This window comes from Vanessa atalanta, chromosome 1 (assembly GCF_905147765.1).
Source record: "Vanessa atalanta chromosome 1, ilVanAtal1.2, whole genome shotgun sequence".
In the NCBI taxonomy this organism is placed as follows: Eukaryota; Metazoa; Arthropoda; class Insecta; order Lepidoptera; family Nymphalidae; genus Vanessa; species Vanessa atalanta.
In genome coordinates this window covers 9592716-9615978 of record NC_061871.1, presented here as the reverse complement: position 1 = coordinate 9615978, position 23263 = coordinate 9592716, and the positions used below count along the sequence as shown (strand labels likewise).

The window sequence follows — 23263 nt, the reverse complement described above, 5'->3', positions numbered from 1 at the left end:
ATTCATAGAAGATCTATATTTTGTTATACGTTTTAAATAAAACATTTCGCAATTTAAATATTTGAATTGTAATCAATAAAGATTATTTTATGTTCAAGAGTGTGAGAAGGAACATTTTGGGCGTCGCGTTTATTGGATTGGTCCATAGAATGTCAATAAATGTCATTTGAAATAAATTGCTCGCTGCGACGATCGGAGCCCGAGATCTCGATGGCTCTTTAAACTTTTACATAATATCAACAAAAATACGAGATATGTTAATTTTGAATATAGTAAATTGTTTCCAACTGTGACTATATCGATATAGATATGTTTAAAATGACCGTTGGTTTACTCAACTTTAACTTGAAGAAATCTCTTTTAACTTTGGAAAGTCGAGAGCAATTTAGTGTTTCACAGCTTCCAAGAGCTTTAAATTTATCATTGTCACAAGAACAAGATCTCATTTACTCCTTGCATTGTTTATTATTATAATTCTAATTTTTAAACAAGAACAAAGGGCAGATGGGTTTGTCGTTGACAAAGATAGATTGCAGTCTATGCTCCGCTGGTTGGTACAATGGGTTTTGATAAAAACTCGACGCTACGGCGAACATTACCTGCGACGCCCAGACCCTTGTCTTTGTTACCAACAGAAAGTGTATCAGGCCAAAATATAAGACTATGATTTGTACCAATTGAATAAATTCTAGGAATACGGGAAACAATTAAAATATACAATAAATATATTACTTTGACAAATAATTTTCAATGTATACTATTCTGTTTGGAAATAAAAAAATATAAATAGGAATATGCTCCAAACCTTCTCCTCAAAGGGAGAGGAGGCCTTTATCCCAGCAGTGGGACATTTACGGGCTGCTAATGCTAAAAATAGTAATTTAAAAAAAAATCTCAGTAACTAAAATATCAAATTCATCTAATAAATAAATAGAAACAGATAAAACATTTTAAACAAAGTAGATAGCGTTTTTATCTATTCTCATAAAATATCATAGGGTTGAAATTACAAATTGAGCCCAAACGATGATTTTTTGTTCGCGTGGTACGCGCCACGGGAAACATTTCGAGAAGGCCGGTTTTGTCACCTCCGCACAATAAAACTTTAAGTCAGATTGGAGATAACACATCCAGAAAAAGGTTTTATTCTTATATTGAAATCGCTGTTAAATAGGATTAAGTATTGTCTTTTATTGAACAGTTATATTTTCATAGTTAATTTTATAAACGTACTTTTTCTATTAGTTTTGCTATTGTACTTATTATTCCTAAATATATTTTATTATTTTGCCTTTTTTTTAAATCAATCATGATTTTACATTTTTATTTCCTAACAATGTATGTCAATTGAAAATGTATACTTTTTTATTTTATAGAACATAATGTTTTTATGAAGATGGTAAGTGCGACATAAGTATATGAAACCCTTAGATTGGTGCCATTCTCTCTATCAAAAAATAATAAATGTAATATTTCACTGGCAATATTATCTACTTATTAATCATTATGTATACTTTTATCATAATCATAGATATCGACTGCATACGAATCGAGGATTTATATAACAATTTATTTCAAAAATATAAACTATTAAATTTTCAACGTTTATATTTTTTAGAAATTGTATTATAAAATATAAATACGTATGTCTGTATGTAGCCATTATTTCTCACTAATTCTAGATAAAAAAATAGTTATGTGTTACATTCGATTGAAATAATTATAGGTATTAAGAAGAAATGAATTTCCTAAAAAAAAACAAAGTCCTGTAACCTTATTAATAATATAAATTCAAATAAATTTACTTAAAAGATGAACATCGATATTTTTCTTAATTAAATACCTCTAAATACGTTAGAATCGCTTCTGTGCATCGTTAATTCGTTAAGCGCGGCAAATACAGTTTTACAAATTTGAACCGTACTACATTGTATTAAAGCCATAATAACATTATCTTTTTCTTTAGAAGTAGCAGATATTTAACCACATCATAGACTTCAATAATATCTGTAAGCGCGTATCTTATCAAGTATCAATCAGTAGTGTTGCACTTCTTTGTTAATAAATTTTATCGTTATTAATTTAGTTTATTTATATTAAAACTTACCCAGTAGTCTCCATACTTCAGCACTACTCAAGTAAACATTGAGATGTGCTAAACATGCCGGTAACAACAGGAGAAACGTAAACAATTTCATAGTTACACAAGGTCTTTCTCTTATAACTGCAGGTTTGTCCTTAAGCCGAAATGTTAACCAGCATGATATTATTTAACTCACATTTTCAACCACCGTCCAACGTAAAGTCGCCGATACAAGATTACACACTCGGATAAAATGTTCAATTTGTACAGAAGAACTTAAAAAAAGTACAGATTATGCTTGCAACTACAAAAATCTTTAACTTTATTCATATATAACAGTTTATAGTACGATATCCTCACAAAATACGCGTATAAACAAAAATAATCAGATCGTTATTCAACAATACACAACGGCACTACCTCCACGCTACTTTATCTCTGTTAAACTGGTTGCGGCCTGCGGGCTGCCAGCTGTCTATATTTTAGTTCGCCTTTTCGACATTCTACTGTCTACTCGCTACCATTAAAGTATGCTGTGTGCGTAGGGACGAATTTTAAAAAGCTGCATTGTATCTTTACTAGATGGCACCACAAACTATTTATTATTAAATATTTTATTAATAAAAATGTGATAATTTTTTATATTGCGATATGCTTACGAATACCTTGGAACCTTATTTTGAGTCATATCTTATTTGCTCGAAATAAAAACTTGAAATCCTAGGATAAAAGAACTATATTTAGCGCCATCTCGTGAGCATTCAACGAATAACCATCACAGTACAATTTACTTGGTCAGACAAAAAAAATTTTAAATAGATGTCGCTAATATTTAATTTCGTGACTAAATTAGATGTACATTTTTTTTATTAGAATATAAATGAATTCAAACAAAAAATTAATATACTTAATCATTAGATAGTAGTTACTTACCTATGGAATTTAATTTTTTATTGAAGAATGTACCGATCTACTTTAAACATGTAATTGTGTTTGCAGATAATTTGGAGTAAGCATTTTGAAAAAAATATACATGTTCAAGCAAATGTTGTTATTACTAAGTTAATAACTTTTTTAACAATGTGGTCGTAATCCTCGGTAGTATAGTGGTAAGTATCCCCGCCTGTCACGCGGGAGACCGGGGTTCGATTCCCCGCCGGGGAGTTTAATTTTTATTATATTTTGTATTATTAAATACTAACTACACATCCTGACATCGTCTTGGTAAAACTTTTTACCGAGATATTTCTGTACCAATTAATATTATTCAAGTAATTTCCGGTCCGTTCTGTATTGTACAACACATACTGTATATACGACTTAATTTATCTGATTATTCACGTAACATTTGATAAACTACTGCTTCGATAATAAAATATTAAAGACAATATTTAACAGCATCTATATTTTTTTATTATAATACTATTTATTTTAGGATTTATTATTGGTGTCAATTAAATTAAGATATTACTTTACCAAAAAAATGTTTAATTTGAGCTATTTATAAAGTATTAAGTTTAAGATGTAACTCGTCGTTGACTTTTCTGTTGATATTTTGGAGACCTATGAATCTCTTCTGAAGTTTTTGTGTATTGTATGTTATAGCGTTGCTAACTTGCTAGTTAGTCATATGGAAATTTCTTATAAGGATTTAGTAGTTACAGAAAAGAAAAACTTTTGGTACATAATTATTGTAAGATTAGTAGATTTCCATATCAAAAGGAAACTCCCCCACAGCACAGCAGAAATAAGTTAGCATGTAACAAGCAGGTACAGATTGATATATTGCGTATATATCAAAAATAGCTTGTACCTTATTTTCTTTCAACTTTATATATTTAAACTTTAAAAGCTCGAAAGAAAAATGGGGACGTATAGCTTGAGGATGTATATTTATATTTTAATGTAATTTTTAACGAGTAAATTTTATGAGACTTTAAAATATGAGAATGGAAATATATAATGAAATAAAAATAAAATTCAAGGATTGTAGCTTTTTGAAATTATTAACCTATTATAAAAGCTAAAAGCCAAATCAAAAGTATAATAAAACAATACCTCGTTTAAAAATATACTTTAATACAAATATTTTATATAACACTTTGTTTTAATAAATATGTGTCATGCTTTGGTAATAATTATATTATATCAAATCTTAAAAACCAAAAACATCAACATAATATATGTAATAAAAATTACAAATCGTAGATACATCATTTTAATTCAATAACGGACGTGCAGTTGCGAGTATTATTATTAAGTATTATTCATTATCAAATATAAAATATAAAACGATTACACGTATACGAAAGCAAATTTAAATTAAATAGTAACATAGAGGTGAGGCTACAATTATGGCACAGAGGAACTATCGGGAGCGAGGGGCGGGCGCTCATTTCTCTTTGGGTTTCTTTTCCTTCTTGCGCGGCGGCGGCACCGGCGCCTCCGCATTCGACGCGCCCTCTTTGTCCTTCTTGAGCACCTTCTTGACTACCTTCTTCTTGGGCGCGTCGGACGCCTCGGCCGGTTTCGGAGCGGCCTCTGTCTTCGCAGAGACCGATGACTCGATCTGGGCGGCAGTTGAGGGCTTGGGCTTGACGCCGATCTGCGAGAGAGCGACCGAGCCGACGGGTGGGGTGGGCACCTCGGGCTCCTGGACGGACAGGCGAGAGAGTTGTTCGGCGGGGTCGGCGGGGGCGGCGTGGGAGTGTGCGGGCGGCGAGGGCGCGGTGACGGTGGGCGTGCGCAGCTCGCCGGCGATGATGGCGTGCGCGAGCGTGGCGGCGTCCTCCAGCTCGCTGTCGGGTGTGGGCAGCGGGTCCGTCGCTACGGGCGGCCGCAGCTGCAACTTGCCCACCGGCTTGCGACGCTCCTCCGCTATACAACCAATTTAGTCCCGCCTTTATACTCTCTTTCGGTTAGATGTGGCGTTAGTAGGGCGGTCACATTAGAGAGCAAGCTCGGTTAGCGCCTGGAACAAAGTTAGGGAAAACAGAGCTACACGGTTAAGTTCAAAACGATGCGAGCGGAAAGTTAGAACTGTGTAAGTTTAGCGAAGTATAGCTGTACATTACAAGGACGATTATTTGTTTTGCATCTAGCGAACTGCCTTTAATGAAGTTGAAGGTGGTTTTCAATACTCTATTACATTATATTAAGGCTATTTTAATTGTATTAAAAATACAACGAACGAGTACATAAATTATTGATAGTGAATTCACTCGAATATGATAGGTGTGTTTTATGAAAGTGGATTTAATAATGTTCCTTGCAATGAATGAACGATAATAATGAGAAGCAAATAAACCAAAACGAAAGTTGCATTCCCAGAGAAAATCAGTCGAATTGATTTCACAACGACCACTTATATAACATATAAAAAAAGTCTTACAAGGTACATAATACACGTCTTCAACGTGTAGTATATAAGAGTAATATAACGTGTAATATGGTCGTGGTGAGGCATCAACATAACCAATAGGTATGCATGTGATTTCATATCCATGGACGTGGGGCTTACACTTGGACACAAAATCTAATCATTAAATAGACCGTTTCAAAATGTATGATTTCTACCAAGACATGAAACCTGTCAAAGCAATTTTAAATATATTAACAACAATTGTCTAGCACAGCATAAGTTGTTTTGGGTCCAAGTTGCATATTGTTATTACCTGTTCTATCAAAGCCTCGTCTCTTGCGCTGCCTCCTCGGTAGCTGGGTGAAATAACAACGAATTTTGAAAGGTATAATCAGTAAAAATAAAACCATAAAACACAAAACGGCACAAAAGAAAAACACTTATGTCTTTTACGGGATCTGACGAATTTTATTTACAGTTTCGATCCATTACCCGTAAAAGATGACAGTATAAAAAATATTAGTACAAGAATATGAAAACTGCAAAATGAACTCGGTGAGATCTGAATGCAAAGCCGTTCGGTTAGCCGAAATCGGCACCTATTAATCTTTGTCTACTTACATTTGGCAATTGGTGCCTCAGGAATTTCTTCCTTGGATGGTGTATTAGCTAATGGTGGACTGTCAGAGTCAGCCTCGGCTTTTGATGCTGATGTTTCGGGTATTAATTCAGCTGCCTCTGGTATGGGTGCAGGAGCTTCTGGAGTTGGCTCTGGTACCGGCGGTTGTTCTACAACTGTTACCGGCAGAGGAGCTTCTGGAGTTGGCTCTGGTACCGGCGGTTGTTCTACAACTGTTACCGGTAGCGGAGCTTCTGGAGTTGGCTCTGCTACCGGCGGTTGTTCTACAACTGGTACCGGTAGGGGAGCTTCTGGAGTTGGCTCTGGTACCGGCGGTTGTTCTACAACTGTTACCGGTAGGGGTGCTTCTGGAGTTGGCTCTGGTACCGGCGGTTGTTCTACAACTGTTACCGGTAGGGGAGCTTCTGGAGTTGGCTCTGGTACCGGCGGTTGTTCTACAACTGTTACCGGTAGAAGAGCTTCTGGGAGTGGTTCATCGATTTTTAACGCTTCTAAGGCGGCAACTGGTATACCAGATTGCTCAGATTGTTCTGTTACAACAATAGGACTTGAGGATTCTACAGGGGCAACAACATCCACTATTTCAGGAACTTCTGCTGCCATCTCAACCGGAACGGGAATTGGTTCTTCTATTTTACCTGACGGTTTAGCTTCGGCTGCTGGAACTGGAATTTCGACTGGTTTCGATTCTTTGGTCGATGTAGGAACTTCTACAGGAACTGATCCCACTAGTTCAGACTCTGTAGATTTAGGAACTTCTGTCTCAATTTTTGCAGCAGAAGCTGTAACTTCCTTCTCTAATGCAGGTAATAATGGTTGCTTTTCTGAAACAGCTTCGACTGATGCCACCGTCTCTTCAACAGTTTTAGGTTGCGGTTCTGATGATTGCTCGGATTGAGAAGCTGGTTGATTGAGGGTTTGAGATATTTTCGCCCATATATTATCGAAAGAATCTGCTCCCATGTAATCTATGTTTCCAGCCTCCCAACCTTGTCGCCTCGCTAGTTCGTCTACGGCGTCTTGTTGCAACGGTGCGCCGGGAACTACACGTGCTAGGTTCGCTGCAACGCCGGTCTGAAAAGTTACAAAAGTATAATTATTTCATGTTTCATGTTTGAGATTTTGTTTGCCATTGTAAGCTAAATTTTTTATCACAGAGAAAGGTAGGTTGGTTAATAAGCAACGTGCAGTTTAGTTATTTTAATTCTTTCAGTTACACATGCTTTATAGAAACAAGCTTCTAATGCATTTTAATTAAAGTATTATGCACTTAAATAAAAAAATATGTAATATAATTTTTTGTACATACCAATTTATTATACATTTTTTTTGTCATTACTTACTTGAATCTCTTCGTCATCTATTATTTTATCGTTAATATCCTCTAAGATTGTTTCTATAGCATCTTCAAATTCTTCTGAGCTCTCTGGTGTCGGCGAACGTGGAATAAATGGTATTTCATGGATACAGACCTTACGCCCGCGTGCGTCTATAGTCATTCTGTGCCTTAAGTAAAAGCCATCGTATGGGTGCCTAGGTCTTAGTTCCTCATAAACATCACTATCGCTATCGGAGTCATATCCATTAACTTTTGTTTTTGATGTATGTTGACATCGCAACCTGACGTGATCCATCATCACGGTATATACTTGTTCCGTTTTATTTTGCTGTCGATACTGAGAAGGAAAGGTCCAATCTCTCTTTTTATGTTGTATGGATCCTTCTTTATCATGGATATCATAAGACATATTCGAGACATGATTATTATTTTGAGATTCAACATTCTGTACATTTAAATTGCTTTTATTACTTTCTAACCGATTAGTGTAAGTGTAGTGATGTTCATGATAATTATGTGGCTCTTGGTTGTTAATTTGTTGCTGCTCGACGTAGTTATGTATTGTATTAATTTGTGTATCTTGTAATTGTTGTTGAGAATTATTATTGTTATAATGTTCTGAATGCTGCGGAAAATTATGAGATTCAGAATGAAATGAGGAAAAGTGTAATTGGTGTTCATGTTCAGAATGATGACTATTTGTTTCGTTGTGCTCGTGTACGTGTTGGCAATGATCCTGAGACGATTGTTCGTTACTACTATGAAAATTGTGCTGCTCTTGTTGTGGTGGCATGTAATCCCATGCATATTTTCTCATATCCTGATAATCATCTATTGTTTGTTCTGTTGGATTAGATTGTTCGGTACTAGGCGGAATGTTTCCTCTGTAAATATTCCACGGATCGTGAAATTGCTTCAGATCAAATTCTGGTACATTTATTTCAGAATCTAGAATTTGATTATCCGGATGATGCCATGGAAATTCAGAATTTGGATCTAGTATGGGCTCATAATAAATGTTATGCAAAACTGGTTCTCTAAATTCGGGTATTTCTTGTTCATGTACTGCTGATGAGTCGTCTTCTATGTTATCCTATTGGTTAAAGCGATAAAACAGCTTAGTAGTTAAGCATGCAGGGAAAAACTTGAAAAAAGCGTTACACACTGAGAATTCTAAAAATTTTGTGCATGGCTTAATTCGAGAAACATTACTAGAATTAAAAAAGAATTACTTAACAAACATACAAAAATTTTACCAAAATAAGGATATGGCAAGCTTATTTATTAATTATTAAGTTTAATTTGAAAATATTGTATGTTTGCACAGTGATGCCCATTTCACCAAAATACCAACACCATCAATTCTACTAACCCAAAATGCATTGATATTTTTAAAACACACAAAATCATTTGAAAATATTAGAATAATATTAGTATTTTGGAGAAATGTTTTTAATTTATATTAAACTAGCATAAAACATTTAAAAACTTGCTAATTGCATTACAAATGTGCACAAGCTTAAAAGACAAGCATTAGTTTTGAAAGATATAAACTAAAGATAATATGTACAGAAAAAATAATTAAAACTGTAATAAAAACTTTAAAAAAATCATGAAAGAAATCACTTGTCTATGTTGAAATATTTTTTTCATCTCACCTCCTCTTCAATGTTCGAATCCTGTAGCGTATGCTTAGAACACATGTTGTACGAGTAAGATCAGACGCTTATATGAGAATGGATTGACTTATTGGACTTTATGAAGGGTATTGCTAAGTATTTGCGGTCGTGAACCGTGAAATCCTAGAAGCCGTATTGCATTTGATCCCATTGTGGTAATTGATATTGGATCTAATAACTTACCAATGCGAAAACATTCCACAAATGTGATATAGTTAACTGAAATAATATCGAATAACGAATTCATTTAACATTATGCATTTTACAATACTGTTTTCGCCGTTACAATATAATAAATATACCGTATAAATAACATTTGGATCAGAGAACTGTCCATGTTAAATTTAAGTAAAGAAGGCTTTTATAGCAATAACAATCAAAAGCCCAGTAAGTCTCTCCAATTTAATAGCATTACTGTTTATAGCACTAGTTAAGAACAATAAAGGATTTTATCTAAAGTAAATAAAAAAACTTACCATATTTGTATCTAGCTGTGCGTGAACTTGTGCGACGAAAAGATCCCACCAGAGTTGCAAGAAATCACGCAAATGTTCTGGCGCTTCAACGGATCGAGATGCCCAATTAAATTGCTGTAGCCACGGCTTGACGGCTCCAATAAAGTGGATTATCTTTAAATTTTGGCCGAAGCTGGAAAAAAGAAATTACCGAGTTAAGCTGTAATTCGTTTCAATCATAACAATATACTTCAGTTATGTATTTATTACTAATCTTTAATATTCAAACACACTTACTGTTTCAAAGCGGGTAAATATGAGTAAAATGCGGCCGATGTGACATTGTAAAGGAATGGCAGATGTTTTTTGATGTCACCGTGTGCCCAATCCGAGAAATAAGAGTTGAGAAGACCTTGGTCACCACCTATGCATAAAAAAGCGAGTATTTTTAAACTACAATATACATATAATGTACAAGCACTCTTAAAACTGCAATTAAAAACCTGACAATGGAAAATGAAAATATTTATGTTGCATTAGCGGACATCAAACGTTGTAGAATGTAAACATACCATCAAAGCTGCCTCGTTCGGATGCGAATGTGATAAGGTTGCTAAAAGTTTCTGCTGATGGTTTGAACACGAAAACACCAGAATTGAAGCAGTCGGGCCAGCCGACGTCGGGAGCAGCAGATAGTTCTTCACGCTCGAACAGTTCATCGCAATTTTGTACGACCTTGAAATAGAAATTATATTTACTTTACGTCATTCGCTCAGACCTAAACATAGCTGGAATATTCTTCGAAAACATTTCATTAACGTTACTATGAGAATTCACTAAATTCTACTTAGAAAATTTTGATTGCCTTTTGTAAGAGATTAATAACATACCGTCTTATTTCTAAAATAAGTTCATAATTATTATTATTGCTAATGAGCTAAGTAGTAGATAAATATTCAAATATTCCCACGTAATCTAAACAAACCTAAGATACGAGCAAGTTCGTTTAATTGATACAATCACCAAATAGAATTAAAATAATAATTTTATAATATATTCTCAACAGTAGTCAATTTTTGGTAAATAATGATTAAATTTAAATAAATTCAGTTTTTATTGTGTTCTTACGATAGTTAAACCATAAAAATAAAACTTTTCATGCAAACGAATACTTTAATAATACTTCCTTTGGATTCCTAATTCGATTCGGTTCAGCGATTTAGGCATGGAAACCGTTCCGTTTATCATATTAGTATGGATATTGCTCGTTAATTGTTATAGGATTAAAAGCATCCTTAGAAATGTAATAGTCTTCCCACTTTCATGTGCATTACACGACATAAAACACGTGATCAAACAATGAGTTATCAAATAGTTTTATCGGGGCTTCATTTGACCTGTGATAAAAAACTCCGTACCTCGCATAATTCCATTTAAAGTTTTTATTTATATCAAATTCGTATAGAATATTTCATTCACTACATATTTATATAATTATCACTACCCAGCTTTATTTTGTTTTTCTTATATTCGTTTAATATTACTTGAGTCATGTGATAAAAGCAAAATAAGACCAGTCAGTAAGTTTTTAAACAAACTCGCAAATTTTATAATTTATTTATTTTAGAGCCTGCCTTTGGTTTGGCTCAATATAATAACAAGCCTGCTCGATAATAACGATAACATTGGTCCATTATGTCCATTGTCTTAAAAATTGTATACTCAGCATTCGTAATGGACTGCAAATTATTTTCTTCATAGTCCTACTGACATTTTGTCAACATGTCGCTTTCATCTTATCGTGAAATTCGAAAGAAAGTATATTATGGATTTGGATCCTATCCAAAATCACCGAGTACAAATATTTGGGCCATGGTTATGCGTCTCATCATCTCGTGTTACAGCGCTAACGACCGCATCCGGTAACATTGACTTTCTTATCACATAAACATTTACTAGTAATAGATTTTATGTGACGGGAATTTATTTAAACTCGTTTTTATAAATATTAACAACCATCACTTATACTATCGTCAAGCACCAATAGAAATAATTAGAAGGAATGTGTTCCATTTTGCACGGTGAGTTATCCGGTTTTATAAGACACATGCTGGGAGTCGACATTTATCTTCAATGTCTGGCGTAAGCGGCCTTTTGTACGTATGTATAAATCGTAAAAGTAACATATTTATTCTTTATTAAACTTTGATTCATCATTTAACCCGTTACATTAGTCAATGCAATTGTACAATTAGTATTAATCAATAGCAAGTAGGTTATGTCACTTTATAGTACGAGTAATATTCAAAAGTCTGGGAATAATTACAAATAGACATTTTAATGGTTAAAAGAAGATTTGATGATGATGGCCCTCTCACCGATTTGGACCACAACGACCAATCGCAACGGGAATTGAAACTTTGAAGCCATATAATTCACAAATACAAAATACGTGTAAAAACTTTTGTAAAGACTTGTGATTTTTTTGTGAAAAGCGTTTTTTTCGAAACAAAACATACGAACTAAGGAGCCACTGCAGGAGGAAATTTTTTAATCGATATAAGCAACCTCATTGCCAAGGAAAACGCCTATTATTTTAAATTGCAGACTATTGTATTAATTTTTTTATTTTCTTATGATCTGTAAGAAGATTTCTAAGATATTAAATAATAAAATATTTTCTAAGATATTAACTTAGGTATTTAATGTGAATGATTATTATGTAAGCAAATGTATATTGTTAACTTATAAGTCAACGTTTGTTGTTGTTTTTAGAACGACTTGCCTTGAGTTTGCATAATGACACAGAAAATTATGGCGTTACGTTGTCTGTTTTCAGTAATAAGTATGTACCTTTGGCCTAATATAATTTCAGTATCTTTGGGAATAAATAAAAATAAATCATATGCATTAAAGAAAATTAGAACAGCAAAATAAAAAAACAATATTAAATAAGTATATTATTATTACTATATTTAATACCTAATACTAGCTTATCGCACATGAGTTGTACATATATATATAATCGTACCTATTAGACATTTATGGCACAAGGTATATCTAGTTACCAACAAATAACTTAATTAACAGCCGCTTACGATGATGCTTTTGTATTAATATAAAATTTTATCAAAAATATAACCGGCTTCTATTTGTAATGGGACCAAACGGGAAATATCCTTCCCAAACAGAAAACGATTTTTGGCCAAATCGCTTCATAAATTTCTAAGGTAACAAACTTTAAATAAACATATGTTTTTAAGCAAATGATTAAATATAAAGTATAATGATCAATTATGATTCATTTACATACGAATTTTCCAAAGAGACCCCTAAAAACATTTCATAAAATCCTAAGCCGCTTTTCCGTTTTCAATCTAAAATAAATCTACATAATCTTTCAATCCGAATAACATTCCTCTACTATAGTAGGTAGGTAGTATTAGAATAAATAAAACTATACTCTAATGTATAACTCTTGGGCGTTGTTATACATCCTGGTAATGATACTTAAGTCAATATCTTCTGTTACATACAGATGACAGATATATAGATAATGTTGTCTTAGATTTTCGCGATTATTACACATTGAAATAAAACTAGTTTTTTTAACGGATTTAATCGCGTATATTATTTATTTTATATTAACATCCCGACGTTTCGAGCACTTTGCAGTGTTCGTGGTCACGGTCGTGAGCACTTTGTCTGCCCGTGACCACGAACACTGCAAAGTGCTCGAAACGTCGGGATGTTAATATAAAATAAATAATATACGCGATTAAATCCGTTAAAAAAAAAAAAAAAACTAGTTTTATTTCAAGATATATAGATGTACATCTGTAGGCATAATTTACAGATTTATGACTACAAACGTACATAAATCAAAATACTGCCCAAAATAAGGAGTTGGTACCTCAGAAAACATCATGTAAAGCCGTAAGTCTCCACTCAATCTCTCTCCAGTCTTGTCAGATTATCATCCTATTGAACTATAAGAATCAGTGAGGAAACAGAGAATACACATACCTATATGTATTTACAAAAACACTTGTACATTAAAATATCTCTTACGTACTTTACTACGTATTTAGGATTGACCTAGATTAGCCTAGATTAAACAGACCTTTTTTAAATCTTCTTTCAAGGCATTTTGTAAAAGCTAAATTCTAGAATATATCACATCAAATATTTAATTATGTTTCTATATGCTAAATAGTTTCCGAAAAATAAATAGGTCAATATATTTTAAAATCATGCACGAAAATCGGTCTAAGGATAAAAAAACTTTATCTTAAATATCAGTACGTACCAGAGTATCAGCATCAAGGAAGACAGCTTTCTCGTATTGCGTGAGATTCCAGCAGTGGATTTTTGTAAAGGTGATGCCTAGTTCTGGCCGCTGCAGCAGTGCGAGGTGGGTGGCATCTTGAGAATCCAACACGTTGACTACTACCACCTCAGCAAATACTGCGCGAAGTCGCTCTCTAAGGGGAAGTCAATATTGTTATAGTAAATAAAATAGTGACGAATATCACCAGCATTAGCTCTCAGACGACGATAGTGATACATCAGTATCCAATGATAATAATAATTGCAAATTTCTCACACTTGAAAATAATATCATGATATTTACCTTCAAAATAATTCGTAAATTGAATTGTTAGAATAAGTAAAACAATTGAATGTCTGGTGCTTATCTGAATGGCATCAAACTACCACAGCCAATGTGGTCAAAGCAATCTCCCAACAAAAAATTAAACATATTTTTTTTTAAATCAAATCAAATGTATTTTATTTAAGTAAACTTTACAATAAAGTTGTTTTGAATCGTCAATACTTAAACCCTACTACCGTTTCGGAAAGCAGTCTCAAGCGAAAAGAAACGGCAAGAACTCGCGTAGTTGCTCTTTCCAAATGAACAGATTTACAATGTTGTTATTCATAATTATTGTTCCACTAGTCCTGTGATGGAACCGGAACCTAAATCATAAATTGAAGAGCCATGGTGGACCTATTATTACAAGACATGAATCGCAACCGATGAATCTGAGTTTAAACCTAGGTAGCACCACTGAATTTTCATGTTCTTTATGTTTGTTTATAATTCATGACGTCATCTGTGAAGGAAAACATCCTGAGGAAATTTATTGCGTATTTTTATAAACAAATTTCAATATGAATTTACGACTTATTATTATCTAGTTGTCAAGCGCGGCTTCCTTCGCGCTTTAGGGGTTGGCTGGTTGGTGTTAAGCTTTAAAAAAATCATCAAATTCGATTCAGTAGTTTGGCCGTGAAAGAGCAGCAGGCAGAGAGACAGACAGAGTTACTTTCGCATTTATGATAATATAGATTAAGATTTCTAAAGTAAATCACCGACGATATTAAAACAGTTTAGTTTTATGATTCGACGCGATAATAAAAATCGTTATTCCATCGTCAATTTAATGTAGGAAGTTGAAGTAAAAATCAAAATTAAATATCGCATTAACGCTAAATTATTGCGTAATTTTCGTGCTAAATTAGACTCGGACACTTGTCCAGTAACGTCATGGAACAACATGGCGTCAGAACCAGAAGGCGAATGTAGTGACCAAAATACACTATCTCTTTTATTAGAGTCAACAGAAACACAGGCCAAAGTATATTTATCTATAGATTTTACTGGCTTATACAACTAGCCTGTTTGTTATTAAAAAGCAATCAACTACGATATAAATCGCAATATCGTTCTGTTCGGAAATGTGTTCCGTTCTTTTTTTTTTCAAATACTATACAAGTCAGGGTCGCGTTCATAATTTTTTTTTTCAGTTAACATAGCATAGACAAGATTTTAAAAATTATACGATGCATTTCCTTCATAAATACTGTATAATACTTACACAGCGTGTTAATTGATCGATTTTAATTATTTTCCTGTAAATTATACAAATATTGATATTAAAATAAAATAGTCAGACTATGAATAAATTACTGAAAAGAACTTTTTTTTGTGGTTAAATATTAAAATATATATTTAAAGCCTTAAAGACAAACTTTTCATATTGAAATAAGCATATACATCATCAGTTGACTATAATTTGGTAGCATCGAATCAATTTGTCCCTTTTATCTGCTTAGAAGAAGAATTTATATTGCTTTTTCAAGATTACCTCATAGCCTCGGTGACGGAAGGGGTAATAAGCACCACTGCAGGGTAGGCCGAACCGACTCGACGCAATGAGTGCGCCAGCACCAGCGCTCCAAGGCCGTAGGAATCGTTTGTAGCCAGCGTTACCCATGCTTGATCTATTAAAGAAATATTAAATGTATGAAAATTTTTGTCAGTAGCAATATAATAACCTCACTATAGCTAAAATATAAACGGTAAAATGTATTTTTTATGCCAATAATAATTTCTTATTTAAACGTAACAATATAAAATTATTCTACACCTAACTTTCCTCATCACTATTTAGTATAGAACAAAGTCGCTTACCACTGTCTGTCCCTATGTACAAATGCTTAAATCTTAAAAATTTCACAACGGATTTTGATGCGGTTTTTTTAATAGATAATTTGATTCAAGAGGACGGTTTATATGTATAATACATGCACAATATAGTCGACAAAACTGATATTTTTAGGGGTTTTTGAAGTGATGTCGTAAATAAACACATTTAGATCAACCTTTACAGCATGTAATTTTAATGAATGTTTTCGAAGATATTACAGATTTAAAATGGAGGGACATAGGGGTTTGTATTGTCTTATCACTGAAAAACTGTGGACGTTGTAAGACATTCTGTAGTATATTTAGTATCAACATTGCACCTGTGAAAAGCTGGGGCGGATCGCTAGTATCAAGGATATATTATTATTGCCAAAGACGTAAAATATTAAAATACCAAGAAATTATTAGGATACTACGCAAATCACATTACTTGTCTCACTGCTCACTAGATGTAGTCTTGTGGCAAGATTCAGGAAGTGCGCAGTACGTTTGATGACGCCGCGTAGGTAGCTCTACATGATACTAAATATATTGGCACGTGTGTAACACATTATATCTTGGCGTTCCCTGTGGATTTAACTACTATCTTTGTACTAATGATGACAGAATCGATTCGTGCATGACTTGCTGCTCTTATAATGTTAATGTAAACATCTAAAAAAATGTAACAATACTCTTACGTATAACAGTTTTTTTTTTCTAAATTATGTGTTCGTCGTCTCATACTCGTATTATTCTAAACTAACTTCCTAAACTCTACATTAATATGCAAAACTTTCGATTTTATATTCATCAGAATAAATAGTTTAAAGGTAAATTATTCTTATTTAATATTCCCAGGACAGAACGAAAACTATTATCTACTCAATGTCCAAATATACGGTAACACCATTTATTAATAAATTTACTCATCATTGTCTGCTGCATATATATGTCTGATGCATATAATTGCGAATTATAAAACCGGTATTTATTTAAATATTCAATTCGACACATTTGTATAAGAATGCATTATAGATATTGTAAATAAGAACAAATACAAAAACTATAGCTAGTTTTTTATATATTTTTAGAACTTTCATAACACTTTTAGTGTTATTGCGTATAACGGAACTATATTTAAAACACAGTATATATGTGTGCAATGATGAATTCATATGAATAGCTCAAAGCATGTATCCCGCGTGGGCCATTACATAGCGCCTCCATGTAATAGATAAGTCGTTGCCGCACGTTCTTCTCGTGTTCTAGTCTAAAATAGCGCGACACAAATAAAATTGAAAATAAAACTACTCGATAGCGTCAGATATTTGGTGCCGGGACTAGACGACTATGCATTCCACAATTAAACCAACAATCAGTCTTTTCTATCTGTGTTGCGGTGACGTCGACATTTCATACAATCCCCAAATCTTATCCCGGTAGTACGCATTTAGATATTCGAAATTTAAAATAATTGAGTATTACAATTTAAGTCTTTTCTGTACTTCCTTGTTTATTTTTATTCGTATTTTCAATTCTTAACGTTTGTATTTTATGTATTGATTCTCATATTTAGACGAATGGTTGGACTGAGATTGACATTTATTGCTGCGTTCATAATTTTTAAGCTTAATTCAATTTGTATAGATTGCTTCTAAATTTCCCACAGATCATTTCATCGCGTTGCTTATATGCGGGTTGTTATGCAAGTAATTGCATTTTACCTCACGATGTTTTCATTCATTGCCATCTTAGCTTTTATAATAATATCGTTGAGAGAATATAGAACAATAAATAATAATTTCAAAATCAAGCTATATTTATACGTAAATTATTATCCATGTATTAATTACTTTGACAAGTTCAGTTGTTGTATTATACAATTAAACATTTAGCATTTAAATAAGTATATTTCTTGACTTCCTCGGAAATTATTTTAAATATAACATAAGTAATGGCTTATAAGTAAAGGTTGAATAACTGAGACTGAGAAAATATACTTAGGTATATTACAAATTTAATAAGAAAACAAAATTATTGTGATTTTATAAATTATATTTTATCGTGAGAAGTTTTGTATAATCGATCGAATGCAAACTTAATCATAAATAATGAAAAATTGCCAATTCATTTAACTTGCATAAGTACGCTTCGTTACGGAAAACATATTATCTCAAGGCCCTATATTTAGTAATTATGAGTTATATTTTCGATAATGATGTGGTATTATTATAAGATATTTTCGGGTGAGATGTAAATAGAAACGAAGGAATGCCATCAACATGGAATACCAATAAGGCACACGAGACATTAACGGTGGCGCGGGCGCAGGATCAGACGCGGCTGGAAGTCGGGAGCAATGTCCCTGCGGTTTCTATTTAGGTGCAGCCGGTCTGGCGGGATAGTACCATGAGAGCACTCAACCGCCTAACAAAATAAAGGAATGCAGTAATCATGCATTCACTGTTCAAATGTCGACACGACATTGGCAAAAAAAAACCAACATGCAATTCCATTCATGTAGAAAGATTATCGGGGATTAAACTTTCTAAGTTAACATTTCGTGTATTTGTGTACACGCGATTTCAAGTAAAGCAAAGTCTGTGGTGCTAATTAAAGTTAGTTTCAGTATGGGAAGGAGAAATACATTAACAGGTGTTTGAAGTTCTTTAGAGAAAGTTGATACTAGAGAGTAGACAGGGTTTAGTGTAGTTATAATATCGCGACTAATGTACCTATAAGATCCGCAATCAATCAAATAATGAAATTAAAATAATTCAACTGAAACAAATAGATTATTTGAGTGGCTTCAAGTTTAAATTATTATCAGGATAATATCGGCAAATAACGTCATAGATTTGAAAAAGTCATATTAAGTAATTAATCAATATTGTGTTATTTCACAATTCCAGTGATATTCTTTTCATTACTTGTAATAGTTTAGACCGAGGGCATTTATTCCTATGCTGACCTTAATAAAATAAAATACGCTGAGCGACTACATAAAAAATCTCATTTTGATGTTCATGTTGATAATAATTAGCACAATATTAAAAATACATTAAATTTAAAAATAATTGAACCGTCAGTTTACAGCAATCCCTAGTCGACTAAATAATGTCAACTTTATTTAATAATTTTCATTCATATCATAAGATAACGTACGTATATTCTTACATAAGTGGAAACAACTATATGTGTAAATATGTATATAAACAGAAGATTCACAGCACATTTCTTATTAATCGATAACATATCTAAATTAAAACATATTTTTAAAATATTTTTTCAAACTGACCTCCAAAATACGAAGTCGGTATTCGAATTAGTCGTAAAAAGGTCAAGTAAACTTTTCTGGGACGTGTCATGTATCATTAAACTAGAATAGGCCAAAAAATTAAAATAATTATCGTCTTAACATGTACTCTTAATGCAGAATTTCTTGTTGTAAACATTTTTACTGTTACTAATCGAACTGTCTTGACCGTTCTCTGGATACACTTCTAATAGAAGCTCATGGTCATGATCATTGCAGTTAGCCGCTGATAACGAATCAGCGATTATATTTATTACTACTCTTATAACATGGACTCGTACGATACCATGAGTATATTTACGATCAGAGAAATTTATCTGATAACAAATGTGTTGTTGTGTTAACGCGCGTATTTGACATTTATACTCATAAAACAATTTACCATGTTTGTTAATACATTTAAATGAGTAATACCTACTGATGTGAAAGTAATTTCAAATACATATTGAATATAAATCGAGTATACCGAAAGGAAGTCGCATTAATCCTTAATCGGATTTATGATTGCCTCATAAATTATTTTACATAAAATAACCGATTTGTGTTTGATCCATTCAATACTAACGTTAAATGCATTCAATTAAGCTATTCACATACCTATTGAAACTCAGCATGAGACGTAGAGCTAGTTATACCATTATTTAAACAATTTTAGTGACTTCTAATTTGTTGTACATAATTGCACATATGATGTTACAGACATTACAAAAACAGTTTTAGAATATTGCTAAAATAGCTAATATTTAAGAATATAAAACTAAACTTCTACGTTTTATTTTTTATAGTTAATGAAAAGTATATTTTAGTATGTAGTATTAGTATGTTCAGAAAAGCAAAATATATTTTTATAAAAAAATAAAAAATATATATTTTTAACTACCCTTTATTTACGATTTTCATGTCATTTAATGACAATTATAATTTAAGTAAATATAATAGTAATTATTATCAATTCTTATTTTTTTTCTCTAAATATTTAAATTTATATTTTAATACTACACTACAGGACTCACTTGACATTTTGAGGCCGGGTGTAGTCTCGTGCGTGACAGTTTAAGTCACCTTAAGAATACCACAAACTACACACGCTCTTCGCGCAGCACTGGCAAATGCATACAACGTGCGCGACCGAACGACCGCGACCCCCTCGCGGTGCCGGCATCCACACACACAAACACACCATACGTCAACATTTACACAGCATACGTATGTAGTTAGCGTCAATGTTAAATTATATGATAAATAGCAAAAGTTAAGCAATTATTATTTATTTGTATACAATTAATAAGCAATTTATAAAGCAATACGCTAAAAATCTAATTAATAAAAATATTCAGCCATTTTGTACATATTATATTCAAGCTCGCTAGTGGCAACTCCAGTACAACTGCTGTTTACAGCGATCGATAGATGTCGGTGGGTGTCTCTTTATTTTCGATGCTGTATATAGCATAACGGTATCCGTAGTAAAATATGCTCGCTGCCCAATAGTTTCTTTGATGCCTGCGGGGTGTCATTTCTTAAGAAAAAAATATATTGATTCGAGTTCGTACGACAAGGGCCTAATAATGATGAAGAATTGCTATAATAGTACATTTTTACAAGATTCTGCGACACATAATCCTTGTGTGAGCAAAATATTTAGAGTTTATTTGTAAAATGTCGTAGTCGGAAAAAGGTGTTGTGTTTGTTTTCGGTGTTTCGGTGGTAACGATGGCCAACTCTCCTACGAGTATAGAGACGCAAATAGACAGCTTCTTGGAACAGTTCAAGAGAAGTGCTTCGAAAGCTATGGAAGAACGTATGGAGTGGCCTGACGGTCCATCTCCAGGTGCAATCGTTAAATCACGAAGCAGCTGTTTTACACTAGATTCTTCTTCTGGTGGTGAGTACAAATTCTGATTTATTGTATAAAAAAAAACCAATATTTTAAAATTTTATAATATTACTTACCTTATTACAAACATAATATAACAAATTTGAATATTAAACAAGAAATATATTTTATAATTTAATTGATCACCTTACCAATAATAATGTCGATGCCGTTACAAATTTTCAGTGAAACTAAATAATTTGGTCAAATGTCAATACTAAAACTTGCATCCATGCATTCATTTTTTATACCTTTATTAATTGGGTTTAAAAAAACACTGGAAGTCACACTAAAATCGTTTTAATAAGTGTAAAAAATTGAAATCATAATACGTAAGTATTATTTAAACAATAAATGGAATAGTATTAATTTTAAAAAGATAATGTTATGATTTTATATAATGTCCGGTTATTTACGTCATAGCATTCAGTTTATACTTTTTTAATCGTTGTTGTAATTTTTTACTCTTTTATTTTAAATATAATTAAATTTAAAATAAAGAGCGTCTGAATCATTTACTAAAAACGTTAGATATTTAATTATGCAAATCAAATACAACCTACAAATTTTAGTCTCACTGAAAAAAATTATTGTTCACTAGTTTTAAAACTATAATTTCATGATTTTTTTAAGCTCATAAAATCCTGCGGCGTTTCCGAAATGCCAACGCTTATGTTTGACAGCAGGTACTAATTGATTTCAATAAAATAAAAACTTTTTAAGTTTTAACAAATAATAACGATCATATTTATTATTATTTTTCTCATCAAAACAAAAGACATGTATGACTACATGTATATCAAAATTATTCATAATCTTTACTTATCATGTAAATATAAATGTTTGATACATCGTAATGTATCGCATTGTACATTAAAAGGTGTCTAGTTTTGTTTTTCTTATTTGACTCCTCATAGAATTTTAACCACCATTGAAAAAAAAGCATTGTTTTTGTTGTTATAAGTATTTTTTCTCCAAAACGAAATTCTATCTAACAATGCTCAATATGAAAGATAAAAAAATCTTTCTATCTGTTGTTAAAAAGAGACGCACGTTCATTTCTTTCTAAATAGGTACATTCTTGTCTATGCAACCCATGATCTCACCTAGGGACGGCTTAGAGTGTGAGTAGCATCATTTCTAAAACAAATACGTAAATATTTTTAAAGCTGCTGTAGTTTTCTCGTACTTAGATAATATCTATGAGTATTTGGTATTCGGTTTCTTCTGAAAGTATACTTTTTACAAATTAATGTATTTTGGAAATAAAATATATAAAAAAAAAAAATGTTGATGCCCATACAGCTTGTTTCGATAATTACTAGATTGATTATTGCGAGACTTATGGTTATAAAAACATTTCTCCCGCACATTTGAAGTATAAACGGTATCATATTTTTACTTTAATATTGGACATCAAATATCTTTGTAAATACTTACTTATCTACTGCTACAAACGTGTATAACATGTATATTATGTTTATTCGAGCAATTAATTAAAAAAATATTTGCTATCTATGAAATAGCTATCGTTTTATTAAAATATATTTTTCATACATTACTTAGCAAATAAGTAATTAAAAATTTAGCAGGCGAAAATTTACTTCTTAGTTCTTAGCATGTTCACATTAATCGCACTTGAAAATAGAATTTAAAAAATATTATCAGAACTATGATGTCGATCGCGGTATAGAGGTAATATATTCTCATAGGTCTCCTCTTATTCCTTACAAGGACATGAAATTCACGCAATTCACTCCCTGCATCTCTCCATTTATTACTATAGACAGTTTCTATGGGTTTTTTTTGTATAACCGTTTCACAGGCCCTTCTGCCAATAACCTAAATAATCTTTGATAATTATATTCTTAAACGATATCCATTATTGATACTTTTTACGTTTACTCATCGTGTAAGTAGGTATTGAAGAGGTATTGATTGATGAACGCCGAAGCCAACTACCAGGAAACGTGGCGAATATCCCCCCGGTTATTACATAGCATAACATGTATGAAAAATATTGATACCAAACGAACGGA

At 32.4% G+C, this 23263-nt stretch overlaps 3 protein-coding genes and 1 non-coding gene across 13 annotated transcripts in view; 2 read left to right on the top strand and 2 right to left on the bottom strand.

The window, feature by feature from the left end:
* LOC125066854 (tyrosine-protein kinase Drl) overlaps positions 1-2520 on the bottom strand; it is a 31255-nt gene extending 28735 nt beyond the window's left edge. The window contains exon 1 of the mRNA XM_047675149.1: positions 2108-2520. Within this exon, the coding sequence (XP_047531105.1) occupies positions 2108-2198 (91 nt within the window). The 5' untranslated portion in view covers positions 2199-2520. The remainder of the gene's footprint in view (positions 1-2107) is intronic.
* A 655-nt stretch (positions 2521-3175) lies between these two features.
* Positions 3176-3247, top strand: Trnad-guc. The gene has a single exon. It is a non-coding gene; the product is annotated as a tRNA-Asp (tRNA).
* Positions 3248-4330: 1083 nt separating this feature from the next.
* Positions 4331-20502, bottom strand: LOC125067825 (glycogenin-2-like). 9 transcript variants are annotated; one of them, XM_047676630.1, is made up of 10 exons: positions 20362-20502; positions 15710-15845; positions 13867-14041; positions 10130-10292; positions 9855-9981; positions 9579-9750; positions 7428-8516; positions 6066-7158; positions 5758-5800; positions 4847-5054 (listed from the first exon to the last, which is right to left on the bottom strand). In XM_047676630.1, the coding sequence occupies exons 1-9, from the start codon at positions 20366-20368 to the stop codon at positions 5766-5768; spliced, it is 2997 nt and encodes a 998-aa protein (XP_047532586.1). In that variant the 5' UTR covers positions 20369-20502; the 3' UTR covers positions 4847-5054; positions 5758-5765. The 9 variants fall into 9 exon arrangements, with proteins under 9 accessions (XP_047532578.1, XP_047532614.1, XP_047532624.1 ...); XM_047676638.1 differs by having other exon boundaries at positions 4847-4960; XM_047676678.1 differs by having other exon boundaries at positions 6723-7158.
* Positions 20503-20832: 330 nt separating this feature from the next.
* LOC125065724 (guanine nucleotide exchange factor DBS-like) overlaps positions 20833-23263 on the top strand; it is a 77013-nt gene continuing 74582 nt past the window's right edge. The window contains exon 1 of one of the 2 annotated variants that reach the window (XR_007119639.1): positions 20833-21233. Coding sequence is in view for 1 of the 2 variants with exons in the window: in XM_047673511.1 (XP_047529467.1) it covers positions 21062-21233 (172 nt within the window). In the remaining variant the exon portion in view is untranslated. The remainder of the gene's footprint in view (positions 21234-23263) is intronic. The other variant, XM_047673511.1, reaches the window with a different exon arrangement.

Bases quoted from the DNA above. Each gene is read 5' to 3' on its own strand.
- LOC125067825 (XM_047676622.1), bottom strand. The intron at 8,517-9,578 runs GTAAGTTTTTTT...TTTAACCAATAG, and splicing joins CACAGCTAGATACAAATATG to GATAACATAGAAGACGACTC. The intron at 7,159-7,427 runs GTAAGTAATGAC...GTAACTTTTCAG, and splicing joins TAGATGACGAAGAGATTCAA to ACCGGCGTTGCAGCGAACCT.